The following is an 18,196-nucleotide window of genomic DNA, read 5'->3' as shown; positions in this document are numbered from 1 at the left end:
AGTGCTTTACAACGGAAAATAAAATAAAATAACAAAAAACAACAAAAACACACACTATAAAACAGAAATAAAATACAGTGCACAAGGTCAACGGCTGCAACCTCAACCACTAACTAAACGTCTGCGTAAAAAGGAAAGTCTTTAGCTGTTTTTTAAAAGTATCCACAGAGTCAGCTGATCTTAAATGTGGAGGAAGTGTGTTCCACAGTTTTGGAGCAACCACCTTAAACGCTCGGTCTTCACGAGTCTTTAGACATGAGCGTGGCACAGACAGTAAACTCAGGTTGTTTGACCTGAGTAATCGTGATGAAGTGTAGGGGTGGAGCAGGTCAGCGACATACACAGGAGCTGTGTTGTGTAGTGCTCTGTATGTTAAAGTTAAAATCTTGAACTGGATCCTGAATTCTACAGGAAGCCAGTGTAAGGACTTTAAAATGGGTGTTATGCGAGACCATCTGCTTAACTTGGTCAGTAACCTCGCTGCAGCATTTTGAATTATCTGTAAACGTCCACGAGCTGATACACTGAGAGATGAAAACAAGGCATTACAGTAGTCTATGCGAGATGAAATAAACGCATGGATCAGCATCTCTAGATCTGCTGTTGAAACCATAGATCTCAGTTTACTGATATTTCTCAAGTGGAAGAAACAGGATCTTGACAGCTGTTTAACATGAGAATCAAATGCTAAAGACTGATTGAAAATAACTCCCAGATTTCTGAGGCTAGAGTGGACAACAGAGGAAAGAAGCCCCAGATTTTGCTTAATCGTTTGACTAAGCCTTTCGGGAGCAATGATCCATACCTCAGTCTTGTTGTCATTTAGCTGTAGGAAGTTATTTGAGGTCCATTCTCTGATTGATTGATTGAAGACAATCTAATAGCCTAGACAAACTATGAACCTCACTTGGTTTAAAAGAGAAATAAAGATGAATATCATCAGCAAATAAATGATAGGAAATATTAAAACTATTTAAAATCTGCCCCAAAGGTAACATGTACAAAGAAAACAACAAAGGCCCTAAAACTGAACCCTGTGAAACCCCACAGGTTAATGGGGTTGCCTCAGACGTGTAATCTCCCATCGTAACTGAGAAACCTCTCCCAGTAAGATAAGAAATAAACCAATCAAGTGCTGTTCCAGATATGCGCACCCAGTCACGTAACCTATTTATCAGTATTTCATGATCAATGGTATCAAACGCAGAACTGAGATCCAGCAGCACCAACACAGAGCAGTCACCGACATCAGCAGACATTAAAAGATCATTTGAGACCCTCAGGAGAGCAGTCTCTGTAGAATGCCTCTTCCGAAACCCAGATTGTAAAGAGTCGTAGCAATTGGATAAGAAAGGAAACTTAGAGATAGGCCTATAGTTCTTAAGCACAGCCAGGTCTAAATTTGATTTCTTTAAAAGAGGCTGAACAGTGGCGTGTTTAAAATAAGATGGAAAGCAACCTGTTAACAGTGAGGAATTTACAATGGCCAATATAGCAGGGCCAACGGTAGGTAAGACCTTCAACAATAATGAAGAGGGTATCACATCCATGGAGCTACTTGATGGCTTGATGTCTCACACCCTTCGTGATTGTACTACAATACTTGAACCGCCACCCCTGTGAGACAGGAAAGACGTTCCTGTGCTAGCACCAGGATGTTAGGATGAACTCCCACTACCTTCAAACGTAGATAGGTCTTCATCTCCACAAACACCCATCACTTCAAGAAACATCTCAATAATGGTGACTGACAGTAGTCACTTCAAGGCCCTTGAATTATTACAGTCTTTCATTTCTGTACATAATAAAACAATCAAAAGTAAATCTTATGCACTTTCTTTGTGTGTGTTCCTTCTGACAGCTTAGTGGTATCTTGTACTTTATCTTTCCAGTCTTGTATACTTGCATAAGGAGACAGTTGAGCATTGTTGCTAAATGTAGTCAATGTAAATGAATTTCAGTGCTTTGTCAGCAGCGCGTCTTTGTGTGCGTGAGCACTCTCTCCCTCCAACTCCCTCCATCTCTCTCTCTCCATCTCTCTCTATCTCTCTCCCTCCATCTCTCTCTCTCTCCCCCTCCATCTCTCTCTCTCTCTCTCTCTCTCTCTCTCTCTCTCTCTCTCTCTCTCTCTCTCTCTCTCTTTAGCTCTGGCTTCAGCTACTGGAAGGGAAGTTGGCATATAAGTAGGTTACTGTTAATCACACACAGGTGTAACCGATTTTAATCACCCGCTGGTCTGCCCGGGCTTTCTCTCTGCCCTGCAGATAACGCTCAGTCTGGCCTGCACGCCCCCTCAGTCACACACCCCCACCGCCCCACTCGGTCCGGGGAGTCGTGCATCCTGCAGCCAAACAAGCCCATGGTTGGAGAGGAGATTGGCCATCTGCGCCCCTGGTCTGTGAACCACTTCACGTTTAAAGGGTGAAGGGCGATCCACTCGTGGGCGTCCTTCACGCGGGGGAGTCATTGGAGCGGGCTGACGTCGGAACACAAAGGCCAGGGTACAGACAGAGAGCCCCGCCCACTTGATGGCCAGGCACTCCCCCTCTGTGTTGCCATGGCAGCGTTCGACTGGTGCTCCTCCCACGGCCCTGATGTGCATGTTTACAAGACAGAAAGAAGAGAAATGGTGGTCGCCACAGCGGCTTTAACCTGCTTCTGCTGCTCTGAGATCAGTCACTGGATCCGCTGATAGACACACACAAACCCATGATGGTAGTCATCCAACCCCAGAAACTCCACCTTTATGGTTTTAGGTCTTAAACAGACCTAATCGCTGCACTCTTAACACTTTGTGATTACACCTGTCCATGACCCAAGTAGAAGCCCAGACACCATACCTCCTCCTGCCCAGTGACACACTTCTTTGGGATTATGGTGAGGCAAGCTCCTCCCAACAGCTCATCTTAGTTGTAGAACAGGGATGGGCAACCGGCGGCCCGTGGGCCGCACACGGCCCTCGTCCTCACTCAGTGCGGCCCACAAATAGATCAATAATAATTTAATAATTAAAAGAAAAAAAACGGTGTCGGTGTTGTTCCTTGCCCAGTTATCTCGCCCTGCGTGTCTGTTGTCCTGGTTTCCCTCTGTCTGCCACGCCCGTGTCGTCATTGTGTTCAGTTGTGTCTAGTTTAGTCCTGTGTACTTGTATCTCTGTGTTTCGCCCGTTGTTGGTTATTTGTGGTTTGTTCGGTTTTGTGGATTATCTGTCATCGCTGTTCTGGTATTTTCCGTCTCCGTTGTGTTTCTCCGTTGTGAATGGCTCTCCTGTTACGACTCCTGCCTGTTCTGTTGACCACTTGGACAGCTCTCCCGTTTTGACCCGTGCCTGTACAAACGACTTTGCCTACGGAATTCCCCTTATTAAATCTCGCTCTTCTCAGCGTTTGTGTCCCCCTCCTCGCTCCGCAGCGTGCTACGCATTACAGTTCTTTGATATGAAGGAGTTCAAATTTCTTTTTGCACTTTTTTATTAAGCAAATGTTTTGTCTTTGTTGCTTATTAAGGACATGTTAATGCATTTATATGCAGAAAATAGATGTATGTTGGTGCAATAAACATACAGATCTGAATTCATTTAAAATGTGTTCTTATTGAGAATAATTTGAAGTGCGTGGTCATGTGGCCCTCCAATAATAGTGCTGAAAAAATGTTGGCCCTCTTTGTCATGGAAGTTGCCCATCCCTGTTGTAGAAGATAACACCCACCCAGCAACACGCGCAGGGGGGCCTGACTCTTCTCTCCATGAGTCAGTGGAACATGGTGTCAGGATCCGTCAGGATCCCTTTGCCAAATCCAACCTGGAGTAAAAGTGAGCAGAACCCAAACAAATGAGCAGCTCTCATCACCATTGGACAGGCGTCACATTTATACTCTATTTCTATTGACTTTTTTATAAACAATACAGAAACAAACAATTGGAAACGAGCACTCTGGGGAGACTCCAGTCACTGCGTGACTCCTTGATTCCTCTCACGCCGTGTCCCTGAGCTCCCGCAGAACAACCTTCTCTATGTGTCCAGGTAAAGGACACGGGTGGCTACAGACAGGTCTTAAGTTTGGAGGTTGGCGTGGCCAGGCTGGGGCGAAACATCCACAAGCTCATTCTGTAACCAGCTGCCTCTTCTCTCTAGAATGGTACGTCCAGAGGTCCAGATGGAGATTGAGGGTTCTGGGAACCTCTGGACCCAGTTCATCCTTCTTAAGGAACCTCTGTCACCACAACAGCATGGAATTCCTCAAAGTGTTTTCAGGTTAAGGTGATTTAGGAGTGCATCACCTGTAACTCTTCATCTTGCCTCATAGTCTACCTCGCCTACTAGAAGGTGATGACATCTAGCACACCCTTGGTCTCCCATCCACACAATGGTTCAAACTGGAAAAACCTTGTGGAAACTTTCTCAACTTCTCATGCAGCAAACAGTAGAAGTATCCCAGCCTCTAATGTCTTCATGTACCAGCTTTCAAATCTGATAAAGGTCTCATTAAACCAACCAGGCCATGTGTTTATGGTGTTCTGGAAATTCTGTAACCCTTAAATGGTAAGCACAATAAAAGTCAGAAACAGTTAGGTAAGATAAAGAAGAAAATAGATTCATTAAACAAAGTATGGATCAATCCAGAGTTCTCATTGTACATACACTCAAGAGCGCCTGCAAACGAGAGCTAATTCCCCACTCCGAGCTCTCATCTCTTATACTCTAGTTCATAAGCACATAAGATGTCCACGAGGTGAACATGAGGTGATTAAAGCATATGATTGGATGAACATAACATAAATCACACATGATTTGACAAATATATATTGGCCCCTCCCCTCACGCCCCCTCCACGCTTGTTGTTCTCATGATGGTCTGAGAGCCGAAGTGGACACTTCCATGTTGAGACTAGGAGGCCATCTGGTGTCTCCAGCGAGGCCAGTTTAGGTACACCTCAGTCCCGGAACGGGCCGAGGACGTCCAGGGTAGACAATACAGGTTTCTAAGGCCTTACTAAGATGTACGGGACACTGAACAGGTTCAGTGTCCCTTCTATATGGTTAATACATTTATAAATCACATCTCTAAGTATGTGTCTAATATGATTAACAGATACTAAGCAACATAGGATAGAATGAGAACATCATAATTTCCACCACAATGGACAGTAGGTACTGATGTGAATCAGTGTCATCCCAGTAGTTTCTACATTTTGGATAGTGCTGTGCCTTTGTCAGTCAGAGGGCTGTTTCTGTGGACACCCCACAAGTGCAGAAATAAGCCAAAGGACTCTGGCGTAAGAATGTTTGGGCATGGTTTATATGGCATAATAACATTTTTATTATTGGTATTATCATCGTTCACTGTAATGAAAATATAAGTAACATTTACATAATTGTGATATGACTAATTATACAAATTTCCCTGTGGAAATTTTTCATGACAATCCAGCTGTCTGAATCACGGTAGTCCCATCATAATTGAATAGTTTTTCCTTACAGAAAAGAGAGAGAAAGGGATAGAGAGAATTAATTGGAGATTGGGAGATGTGTCTTTATGCGTCTGTGTTTTGCAGTACCTCCTCTTCCTCCTATTCCTCCTCCTAATGCAGCACCGTGCTGTAACGCAGTTTTAAGGCAGAATGTGTTCACACAGCCTCTGTTGCACCATTCTAACCACATAGTCACAGGTCCATTTATTTCTGTCCAGCAAATTAACAAATAGCAATAAATGTACACATGCCCTGTGAAATAAGTGAATTACATTACATGGCATTAACGCCCCAGCACAGCAATGAAACTGGAGACCAGAATCTCCTTTGAGATTCCCACTTTAGAGACAGAATGGGAGTCTTCCTCTACAACACTGCACACTGAAATACTGCACAGCAGCACTGACACTGGCACTGCCCACCAGGTCTACACTGACTCTGGCACTGCCCACCAGGAGTACACTGACTATACTGTGTACTGTCATCCTGATAAATATGCAGTTCACTTGCCAAATGGTATAAAATGTGAAAGGAACCCCTGGGTGCTCTAATAGCCTGGTGAGCTCCATGCAGCAGTTGTTATGATGGGGGCTTGATTACATGTAGGGGTGCTACTCTTGGGAGAGTTGGGGAATTAACTGAGTGACATTTGTGGCATTATGCACACTACCTGTGTACATCACCTTGAATGTCCAGCCAATAAAACCGCCGCTAGATGCTTTAGTGTTGTGTTATAGTGCTGAGTTTCACTGGAAAGTGTTTCCCTGTGACACATGGGACTAACGGGCTAAATAGTTTGAGGTTTGAGTGTCTGATATCACTCTACACCAGCGTTTCTCAAAGTGTGGGGCGCATGGGTATTGCAGGTGGGGCGCAAGCAATTGGAAGAAATTAACCTTTTTAAGCCTGTCGTTTTAATGCCTGTTCGTTGTTTAAAATGTCTGCGGAACAGTGTGAACCAGGGCTAGATTCTGCCCTTTAATAAATTTGTAACACTCCCCCCCCCAGGTGGGGCATGGAATTTCCCCTTCTTCTGAGGTGGGGAATGATAGAAAAAGTTTGAGAACCACTGCTCTACACAGACTCTGCTTTCTACACAGTGAGTGGGGTATTGACGGGACTTGTTCCGGCTCGAGAACATGACCATGATGGTTCTCACTTGGTCAGAGGTTTCAGGGTGTCGTCCCAAGACTGCACAAGTGGGAAAACCCCCAGTGGGATCCATGACATATGGTCTTGAGGCACATTCCCAAAACATGAGCCTTACGGGGCTTTCCATCATTTCAGTTACGGGAATCCTTCTCGTAGCTCCTACATCTGTGAAATTTCTTGTGTACTCATTGCGTAGTTTGATCTTTTCTAGTTTTCTATTGATATATTTTTAAATTCTCATCGATCAGGCTGCTCATGCAACAGGAATGAAGGCAAAATTGTTCAAACCTGATGTGGTAATACAATGATGATTTGCTTAATATCATCACAGATTTAAATGATCAGTCCAAGGCAGTATGTCCCTGTTTGTTCTGGAGAAAAATGAAGGTGTGTGGGGAGCTGAAACTGCATTCCCACCTCCACAAAGGAGCTGACCAGCAGCTGCTCTGCCCAGGTGTCACCACGCTGCTCACCTGTGTGCGGAGGGAGGCGGGGCAGGAAGAGGGAACGGGGTGGGGCAAATATGAGGGACAAAGCTTGCTCATTTGTAAGGTGCAGGGGCTTCCTGCTGGACTTGGGAAGTGAGGATCTACTGTTTGCAACGGTCCCAAACCCGGGCTGGCCGAGCTCCCTCGGACCATAACCAGCTTGTGTACTGCTGTGGAGTCAGCAGACTCCAGAGGTTCTAGTAGGAACTCTCTCTGTCTCTGTCTCTCTCTGTCTCTGTATGTGGCTCTATACCTGTGGCTCTGGTTTCAGCAATGTACTGGAAGAGAAAGTTAGCTGTTAACCACACCAAGATACACCCTGTTACCTGCTGGATGACACTCTGTGTAAGACTAGTGAATGAGGAGGTTGTGGAATGATTATCCTCCTGTGTTTGCATGGTGGCAGTCAGACTTGACCGGAGGGAATAATGTGAACATGAGAATGTGAGGGGGTAGTTTCAATCCACATGTTTATAAAGGAGGACTGTTAGAGAGAGTTAGAGAGAGAGAGAGAGGAGGAGGAGGGAGAGAGAGAGAGGATGCAAAGAGAAGCAGGAAGTGGAGCAGCGTGAAAGCTTCTGTGTGTATAGATGAACGAGTAAACACAATTAATTATTCTGACCAATAAGGTCATAATGTTTGGGATTATTCATGTTGTGACACTGGTGATGAAGTGCTGGGTTGTGAATTAATGGCCCGATTAACGTAATTTAAAAACCAGGACATTTCCACAGTTTTAAAAAATATCCCGGGACGCCCGGGACAGGACGTGAAATACGGACATGTCCCGGGAAATACGGACGTTTGGTCACCCTACACTACACACATCACCATCACACTACACACATCACGCTATGCTTCAGGACTTGATAGTCATTCTGGCTCATGAATAATGAACAGGGCTCTCAAGATTTGGATTCATGTCAGAGTGTGAGAGTTGTTGACGGGGGGTGGCGAACGTTAATTGTTGAGCGGGGGGGGGGCGACCGTGAGTTGTTGGGGGGGGGGTGTATATCGCGATCGATCGCCAGTGGAGGGCGACATAGATATGGATCGGAGGTAAATAAACTAGATTTTTTTTTTCTCGCCGTGTGAAATCGGAAGTGTGGCGTGTGAGCGTGTGAAGACGGTCAAATGCGTGTGTCACACGCTCAATGCGTGAGAATTGAGAGCCCTGATAATGAACCATTCCAATTTCACTGACCCTCAGTGACCCGACCATGACTCAGTTTATGTAGTTCTATTTATGTCAAACGTATCATTATATGTGTTTGTGTGCAGCTACACTGGTGTAACAAAGATTTTCTACTACTCTTGAAATGAAAACACAAAAAAGCAGTAGCACAGTTTTCTAAGACGGTATGTGACAGGACTTTGGTTACTGGAGTGAAGAAAATGGCCTGTAAATTAAGCACAAAACACTGCTGCCCTCTACAGGTGATTTTGGAGGTTTCTCTGCAAATCTAAAATCCATTTTAAATATAGTACAAGTATTCAGATTTTGGGTTAGTAAACCTAGAGATGGAGTGTCAGGGTCACCATCAGGGTCAGCTGAGATCATAATTAGGGTCACTCTCATCCCGGGTCACTCGTAGAGTTGAACTGGCAGGTCAGATTTCTCACACTGTGGCTAGAGACTGCAGGTGCCTTCTGACTGCAACAACGCCACTCTACAAACAAGCTAAAATATATTAAAAATGACTATGATTAAGTCAATAAATCTACCAGTGTAAGCAGCATTTCCTGTTACTAGCAGAAATATATTTACACAAAAACTAAATTATCTTAAAACTACACAAACATCCTCATGTCTACAGACGTATCATTATCACACACCTCTGGCTTCCATTTGAGGTTTCTTAGCCAGTTTCAAAGTGAGTTAACTTTTAGTCTCTTGGTTGAACTGTGGCACAGTCAAAATTCGAACTGCTAATCTCCTGTATCAGCTCAATAAAAATCTATCTGAACTGTATGCAAATGCCCTATGTCATGTATGTTAATGATGTATTTTATATATGCAAATGCTGTATGTCATGTATGTTAATGATGAATTTTATATATGCAAATGCTGTATGTCATGTATGTTAGTGATGTATTTTATATATGCAAATGCTGTATGTCATGTATGTTAATGATGTATTTTATATATGCAAATACTGTGTCACGTATGTTAATGCTCTTTCTTTGTCTGTCTCCATGTACAGGTGCTAGGTACTCCATCAGAAGAATCATGGCCAGGTGTTCACTCCCTTCCTCACTTCAAAGCAGGTGAAGATTTTACCTTAAAAACTAACCGTAATCAGCTGTGTTCACACATGCATGTTGCTCCCATACACACTCCCAAAATCCAGTACATGAGGTTTCTGGAGCAACAGCGACCCCTGGGAGAGAATTAGCTTCAATAGAGAGAGCAGCCAGCAAATTACATTGAAGAGAGAGAGCAGTGAAGGGAGAGATGGAGGGAGAGAGTGTGGTGGAGAGAGATGGGGAGAGATGGAGGTAGAGAGTGTGGTGGAGAGAGATATAGGGAGAAATAGGGAGATGGAGAAAGGTGAGGTGAGGTGACACTGAGCTGTTCACCTCTTGATCATGGTGGGTGGGTCTATGAAATGTCCTGGATCTCCAGTGGCCAATTAGAGAGCAGCTCAGGGGCGGGACACACACACACACACACACACACTGCCTTCTTTCTGTGAATAATGAGGGATTCGGAGGATTCACACCAAGCCCAAAATAAAAGAAAATACAAGCATTCAAACCTGCAACTTGAGCGCTGGAGCAGCAGAGGGCAGTGTTCGCCACTGGGGTTTCCAGTTGTCTCCAACATGGCTGTTCTCAGCAGAATGAACCTACACATTGCAGTGTGTAATTTTATGAATGTATGTATATAAAAACTGATAAGTGCATCAATCAAAAATTGTTCATCCTGACGGCTGTAATCAGGGAATGGGGATATTGGTATTAATGTTAAGTTTACTGACAATTAGTTCAGTGAAAGGTGTGTGTGTGCGTGTGTGTGTGTGTGTTTGAGTATGTGTGTGTTTGTGTGTGCGTGTGCGTGTGTGTGTGTGCGTGTGTGTGTGTGACAGATATCTCATATGTATCGATCCACCCAGTAGGAGGCCAGACTAATGATGCTGCCTCAGACCCTAGACTTAAAGGAAAAGGAGAGACTGAGTAAATTAAAGAAATAGTGGGGGAGAGAGAGAGAGAGAGAGAGAGAGAGAGAGAGAGAGAGAGAGAGAGAGAGAGAGCGCAGAAGTCAGGGTGGGCTGGGTTTTTCATGGCAGGGATGGTAAACACAGGAGACCTGGGTAAGACGCCCCCGTGCTAAAATGCTCCAGGCCTTGTGGTCCATAGACACAACAGAGCCTCCAGGTTTCTTTACTTAATGAAGGAGGTTTGGCCCCATGATGTGGTTTTTACTGTAGCAGCAGCAGTTTCAGTGATGCTTCCTGTGCTGGACTCACCACTTACAACTCACTACTCACCACTCACTGCTTACAAATCACTACTCACTACTCACTACTTACTAATCACTAATCACAACTCGCCACTCACTGCTCACAAATCACCACTCACTACTCACTACTCGCCACTCCCTACTCACCACTTACTACTGACTAATCACCACTCACAACTCACCACTCACTACTCACCATTGGTGATGTGTTCAGTTCCTCTTCTTCTTCCCCACAGATCGTTTTACTGTGTACAGCCCCAAGAAACTGAGGCAGGCGTGGAATAAGTAAGTGATGTTAATTCATTTACAGAACGTATTTGTGCATTTTGTGTGTGTGTGTGTGTGTGTGTGTGTGTGTGTGTGTGTGTGTGAGAGAGAGAGAGAGAGAGAGTGTGTGTGTGTGTGTGTAGGGGCGGCAGGGGTGTTGACTGCTAGCTTTGTGTATTACCTTCTTACGCAGGTTTTGCCTGTATGGCACATTATATATAATAATGTTAGTTATAGTGTTTAATCATCATATATAATAATGTTAGTTATAGTGTTTAATCATCATATATAGTAGTTAGTTATAGTGTTTAATCATCATATATAATAGTGTTAGTTATAGTGTTTAATCAGCAAATAATAAGTTAGTTATAGTGTTTAATCATCATATATAATAGTGTTATAGTGTTTAATCATCATATAATAATGTTAGTTTTTAATCAGCAGTTTCTTCAGGCTGCTGCTACAAAGAGGAAAACACAATAATACAACAGCTACACACTACAGTCATAACCTCACACTACAGCCATAACCCCACACTACAGTAATAACCTCACACTCATAAACTCACACTACAGTCATAACCTCACACTACAGTCATAACCCCACTCTACAGTCATAACTCCACAGTCATAACCTCACACTACAGTAATAACCCTACATTCATAACCCCACACTACAGTCATAACCCCAGTCATAGCCCCACACTACAGTCATAACCCCAGTCATAGCCCCACACTACAGTCATAACCGCACAGTACAGTCGTAACCCCACATTCATAACCTCACACTACAGTCATAACCCCACGGCCATAACCTCACACTACAGCCATAACTTCAGTCATAACCTCACACTACAACCATAACCCCACACTACAGTCATAACCCCACAGCCATAACCTCACACTACAGTCATAATCCCACAATACAGTCATAACCTTATACTACAGTAATAACCCCACAGTCATAACCTCACATTAAAGTCGTAACCCCACATTCATAACCCCACACTACAGTCATAACCCCACAGTCAACCTCACACTACAGTCATAACCCCACACTACAGTCATAACTTCACACTACAGTCATGACGTCAGTCGTAACCTCACACTACAACCATAACCCCACACTATAGTCATTACCTTACACTACAGTCATAACCCCACACTACAGTCATAACCCCACGGTCATAACCTCACACTACAGCCATAACGTCACGGTCATAACCTCACACTACAGCCAATACATCACAGTCATAACCTCACACCACAGTCATAACCCCAGTCATAACCCCACACTACAGTCATAACCTTATATTACAGTCATAACCCCACTGTCATAACATCTCATAACATGCTGTGTTACAGAACATCACACATGCTACCTGCTTTGCTCAGTAATAAACACATTAATAAACACCAGCCCATTGTATATGGCCGCCGTGGACAGTCAGCACCCCCTGCAGGGCTGTCGTATCATTGCACTGTTGGCAGAACCTCTGGGGGCGTGAAGGTTTTCTGTCCTGCATGTGAGCTGCGGGTGCTGTCCTAGCGCGGGAAGACATGACCATGACGGCAAGGATCCCCACCCACACGTCCGATCCCCACCCACACGTCTGCTCTTTATCCTGCAGGGGAATCTGATCTCTCCTGCAGCACCTCCACCAAGCCTCCACCACACCTCCACCCGGCCTGAACCCCAACCTCCACCCCCTCTGACCCCATACATGGGGGAAACATTGTATTGAATGTTAGAAGCTAAAGTTGTCTCTTTCTCTCCCTAAACTGCCCCCACCCCCCTGTGTGTGGCAGGCTGGGGTATGTAGATTATGCTGAAGAGCTGGCATCCCTCTTCCTCCAGTGCTTCCCCAAGAAGCGTCTCTCTGCTCACAACGCTCTCCACCACGACTACTTCAGCCACCTGCCCCCCCGGCTGTGGGAGCTACCCGACAGTCAGTACATCACACATGCATCATGCAGTAATCACACACAGTGCACCTGCACACACACACACACACACACACACACACACACACACACACACACACACACACCAGGGTACCCGCGGGTCCTTAAAAAGTCTTAAAATGTCTTAAATTTAGTTTTCCATATTCAAGGCCTAAAAATGTCTTAAAATGTCTGGAATTTTATGAGGGGAGGCATTAAATTATTATAAGTGTGTGTTGTTCAGTTGTTCTGGCGCGATGTGAACTTTGCCGAATCTAGCGCTAGGACCATGCAGAAAATAACCACTCCAGGGTCCTAGTGCTAGATTCCTAGCGCTGGAGTATACGGCCTCATCAACGTCAACAATTTTCGTTCGCCAACCGCATTCCCCCCCGTCAACAATTTTCGTTCGCCACCCCCCGCACCCCCCCCCCCACCCCCCCCACCGTCAACGATGTGGAACACACCTGCATCCCCAGTAATAGTATTATTTTTTCTTGTGAGAGGTATTAAAAAGGTCTTAAAAGTCATTGAATTTGAGATTTTAAAATGTGCAGATACCCTGGGAGCATAAGCACTGATGACATTCATCATCATCCCATCAATCTCTAACTTTACACAGATCACCCTGTCACTTACTCTCTTTACCTCCACTACACTCTTACTAAACCCATCCTTCAGGATTACCCCTACTCCATTTCTCTTCTACACCATGATATGAACCATGAACCTACACCATGGTTTGAAGCCACCACCAATGTTCCTGTCCTTGCTCCCCTTCCACTTGGTCTCCTGTACACACAGTATATCTATCTTCCTCCTCTCCATCGCATCAGCTAGCTCTCTCCCTTTACCTGTCATAGAGCCCACATTCAACGTACCAACTCTAACCTCCACCTTCCTGCTCTGCCTCCTCTTCTTCAGCTTCAGAACCCTCTTCCCCCCTCTCCTCCTCCTCCTTGTCCCAACAGTAGTCAAATTTCCGCTAATGACCTGTTGGACAACAGCACCAGTGGCGGTCGTTGTTAACCCGGGCCTCGACCGTATGGAATTTCTATTTTTGATCTGCATCATTTGATTTGGCACAGTTTTTACACCGGATGCCCTTCCTGACGCAACCCTCCCTATTTATCCAGGCTTGGGACCGGCACTAAAATACACTGGTGTATGCATCCTAGTGGCTAGGTTTGCACACACACTAACTGGCAGTTGTAATTTGAAATTCTGAACATTCCGCCATTCATTTCAAAGAGGGGGGGGGACACTTGCAAAATATCAGCTGGGCTCAGGACAACCTGTACAATAAAGTGCAAACAATTTTCAGTCCTGTTAAGATTCAGATTCAATACTTTATTGCCATGCAACTTGTGCAAGTTGCTAGGGATTTGCTTTAGTGTGCTCATTAACAAGAAACATAAAAACAAAGTAAAAGACATAAATAACATATTACACACAAGAGATACAATAATAAATATATATAGAAAGATATCAAATAAAAATTTTACAACTATATGTCATAGTCACAGTGGTTTACTTTTAAGGTGTTGGTGCAGGGTAGGGAGGCTATTTAAGTGCCCGATGGCTCTGCAGTATGTGCTGTTGAGAAAACGTGATGTTTTAGATGTTATGGCTCTCAACCTCAGGGGTGCCCATTACGTCGATTGCGATCGACCGGTCGACATCTTGTTTGTTGACCAAAGAGCGAACATTTGAGAGTAACACGCTAGGCAGCGGCGATCTATGTTTCCGCCGTTTAAGCCAGACCAGAGCACCAGCTCTTTTGCTGTGCTTCCTAGCTCTCCCCTGGAGCCTAGAGCCGAGGCCTCCTGCTCTGACTCTTTCATCCGTCGACCTGATTAATCCCATGTCCTCAGTAAAAAAATTCTAATCTGGCTGGAGGTTTGCCATCTTGTCTTGAATGTGTAAGAGGGTAAGTCTATCATATTTCACTAGTGTGACAACATAATCCACACGAAAACAGCACCAAAAAACACACTAACAAACAGAGCAACACCGTGTCGCCTTAGGACTGCACCATACTACCAGCACACCACTATGATAAGAATAAATAAATTTAAATTACAAATTATTCAAAAAATCAAAATGCACACAATTAAATGCCCACAAGATATCACAAATCAAACTAAAATGCAACAGGATTCCACTACTCACAATAAAACAATATAAAATGGCCATAGGATCTCACCTCAAAAAAAAAAAAAAAATGCTCATAGAATCCCACAATTTAAAAGTAAGTGCTCACATGATCCAACTATTCAAAATACAGTGCCCACAGGATCTCACTATTCACAATAAAATGCCCACAGGATGCCACAACTCAAAATAAAACAAAATGCGCACAGGATTCCACTATTTAAAACACTCACAGGATCCAACTATTCAAAATACAGTGCCCACAGGATTCCACTTTTCACAATAAAATGTCCACAGGATCCCACAGATCCTGATAGATAGAAGATTTAAAGATTTCATCCTTTTGGAAAAAAGTGCACCGGATTACGACCTGATTATGAGACAATGGAAAGGGCGCGCGCAAGGCAAGGCCATGCATGTAACGTCGGGTGTACCAACAAGTACACACCGCGTAAAAACCAAGAGAGTAGTAGACCCAAGTGCTGACAAAATGCAAAGAGCAAAATGTGTGCGTGCGTCCACACACACAAACATAAGCAGCAAAACCAATCACACGAGATGCGAAATAAACTCAACGCATAGAAATTAAACTGAACCGCAAACACACGGGAGAAAAATGTGTTACGTACCCCGTCTGGGTGGGGACTAGTAACAGATGAAGTGAAAATGATGGACCGGTATATGATGAACTGTGATGGCCGAATGCCAAAAACACCCACAGAGACAGCCCAAAGTGAATAGTTGAAAGATGTTTTATATAGTATATAAATATATAGGATGTATATTAAATGACAAGAGTAATAACACCAGGTATACTTCAGGGTGATCCTCACTGAAAACGAAAACGAACAACAAAAGAAACCCACTCTAACTAACGCAGGGACTACTAATTAACCTTTTTCCAAACAAATGTGAAACAATGTCTTTCCTAACTTCCTGATTAGCCAAACACAGAACCAAAACCCTTAAACAAGAAACAAAAACAGCCAGTCACCCTTACTACTGGTGCAACAACTATATATATATACAAATGTAGACTAACAGTATCACAACCAATACAATCTGAAATCGTAGTCAATCATACGAAGTAAGAAGTAACAATCAATCGAATTATCAAATACACAAAACCCATGCTTTGTCCATGTCCACTTCCACCTTTTACGCCTCTCTTCCATCTCCCTCCGTCGTCACGTTAAACTGCATCAGGTGAGGAAGGTGAAGAATGGACAGCCCCTGTAAACAGTCTTAAAGGGGCAGACTCACAATAGATACAGGCATAGCAGACATTATGACATAATGCACAATACACAATATGGCGGAGGTCATACCAAATGCAACAGAAAAGACGCGAAGAAAACTCAACGTGAGAAAACAAAACTTAATACGCCAGGGGAAGTAACTGGCAGCAGGCAGAACGCTGCGACGAAACAAAAACCCTTCCCAAAATAAACGAAGAACGGATAGGAAGAGATAAAGCAGGGGAAAACTTGAGGTAGGCTAGTAATCAGCACAGAAGATAGTTAAGTAGTAATAATAAGTAGTAGAAAAGCAAGAGAGATGAGAGAGAGCGAGAGAGAGCATAAGGTGGCGAGACCTAAACACAAGAAACGCAAGCAGAGATCACAGAGAAAGGGCTGATGTGACGTGAAGGCGAGCCAAAACAATTCAGCAGTGATCCATTTCACTAAACTTCCTTAAGAAGCCATAGAGACAGCTAAAACTGATCACTGCTGATTGCGCCTGGAGAGTCTAGGACTGACTCTGGTGCCTCTAGTGTTGTTAGGAGGAGCGGCAGCTGAGCCAGCCCTGACAATGCAATTGACTTTCAGTTCTGGGACTCAGAAGTTTAAATTTCTGCCCGTATTTAATTTTTCACCATCAATATTTTTTTACTCAGTAACGAGAGGGGGTTCAAATGTAGCAAAGTAAAACTACTTAGGTCAAAATGTACTCGAGTAAAAGTAAAAATGACATATTTCAAAAACTACTCAGAAAATTATAAATTACTCATGAAAAGTACTCAATTACAGTAACATGAGTAAATGTAATTAGTTACTTTCTACCCCTGCCCACCGCATACGGCATCACACCACACCACATACGGCATTATCAGGGCTCCTCCTGCCACCACTGGGGGCGTCCGGGTCAGTCCTGTTGTCAGGGCTGGCTCAGATGCCACGCCTCCTACCACCACAAGAGGCACCCGAGTCAGTCCTAGACTCAATAGACTCAATCAGGGTTAGGGTTAGGGTTAGGTGCTGATTCGTTTTTGTCTCATGCCGTTACACTCTCAGCCTTCTCTCTGCTTTACTAGTCTCTATGTTGCGTTTATGCAGTGAAGGTGTCTCGCTACCATACTCTCTCTCTCTCTCTCTCTCTCTCTCTCTCTCTCTCTCTCTCTCTCTCTCTCTCGCTATCTCTTGTTCTCTCTCTCTTTTCTCTACCTTTTACTATTACTTATTCAAGTGTCTATCTCCTACGCTTCTTACTGGCCCATCTCAAGTTTTCCTCCAGCTATTTCGCTTCCTATCAGTTACTCTTTTATTTTGGGAAGGGTTTTGTTTTGTTGCAGCGTTCACCTGCTGCCAGTTACTTCTCCTGGTATCCTCAGTTTCTTTTTTACGCGTTGTTTTCCACGTCCTTTTTGTTGCCTTTATTGTTTTCCTCCCATGTCTCTACGGTTGAGTTTTTCTTCTCACGTGTTAACTATTTTCCACGTTGGTTTTTTGTTGGTTATTCTCCCGTGTTTATTACGGTTGAGCTTTTATTTCTACACGTCGAGTTTCTTCCGCATCTGTTTAGTTTTGTTTTGTTACTGTGTGTATGCAGAGTGGTTCTCTGTCATGCTTTCTGTTTGCACGCATGTGTTTATTTCATACACACAGTCCTAGTGATAAGCATTTATCGCTTCCTGTTTTAAAAGGCATTTGGGTTCACTGAAAATTCCTCTCAGTTCTGCCTGCATCCCGTTTCCTGCTGCGTGTGACGTGCGGCGGTGACTGTATTTTCCTCCGCAGTGTCTCCCATCTTCACGGTGTCCAGTGTGAAGCTGCAATCTGAATCAAGCGTCCAGCTCTGCAGCAAGTCCTGCAGCAGAGGGCCTTCCGGCAGTAAGCACTGACCTCCAAGACCCATGTGGGGACGCAGTGGGGGGTCAGCCAGGTAACAACCCCTCCCCTCCATAAACGTGCACACTTACCTCCCTCAGGTGCTCTCTTGGGGCGGAGCTACACACAGTTCCCAGCAGGCATTTCAACGTT

The 18,196-nt window shown here is 44.2% G+C and overlaps 1 protein-coding gene across 1 annotated transcript in view; it reads left to right on the top strand.

The window, feature by feature from the left end:
* cdk14 (cyclin dependent kinase 14) overlaps window positions 1-18,196 on the top strand; it is a 55,264-nt gene that overhangs the window by 32,186 nt on the left and 4,882 nt on the right. Inside the window, exons 5-8 of the mRNA XM_077012138.1 lie at window positions 9,314-9,377; window positions 10,809-10,857; window positions 12,648-12,787; window positions 17,954-18,098. Of these exons, the coding sequence (XP_076868253.1) occupies window positions 9,314-9,377; window positions 10,809-10,857; window positions 12,648-12,787; window positions 17,954-18,057 (357 nt within the window). The 3' untranslated portion in view covers window positions 18,058-18,098. The remainder of the gene's footprint in view (window positions 1-9,313; window positions 9,378-10,808; window positions 10,858-12,647; window positions 12,788-17,953; window positions 18,099-18,196) is intronic.

This window comes from Brachyhypopomus gauderio, chromosome 7 (assembly GCF_052324685.1).
Source record: "Brachyhypopomus gauderio isolate BG-103 chromosome 7, BGAUD_0.2, whole genome shotgun sequence".
In the NCBI taxonomy this organism is placed as follows: domain Eukaryota; kingdom Metazoa; phylum Chordata; class Actinopteri; order Gymnotiformes; family Hypopomidae; genus Brachyhypopomus; species Brachyhypopomus gauderio.
The sequence above is the reverse complement of the archived record's forward strand: the minus strand, read 5'-3'. Positions and strand labels throughout refer to the sequence as shown.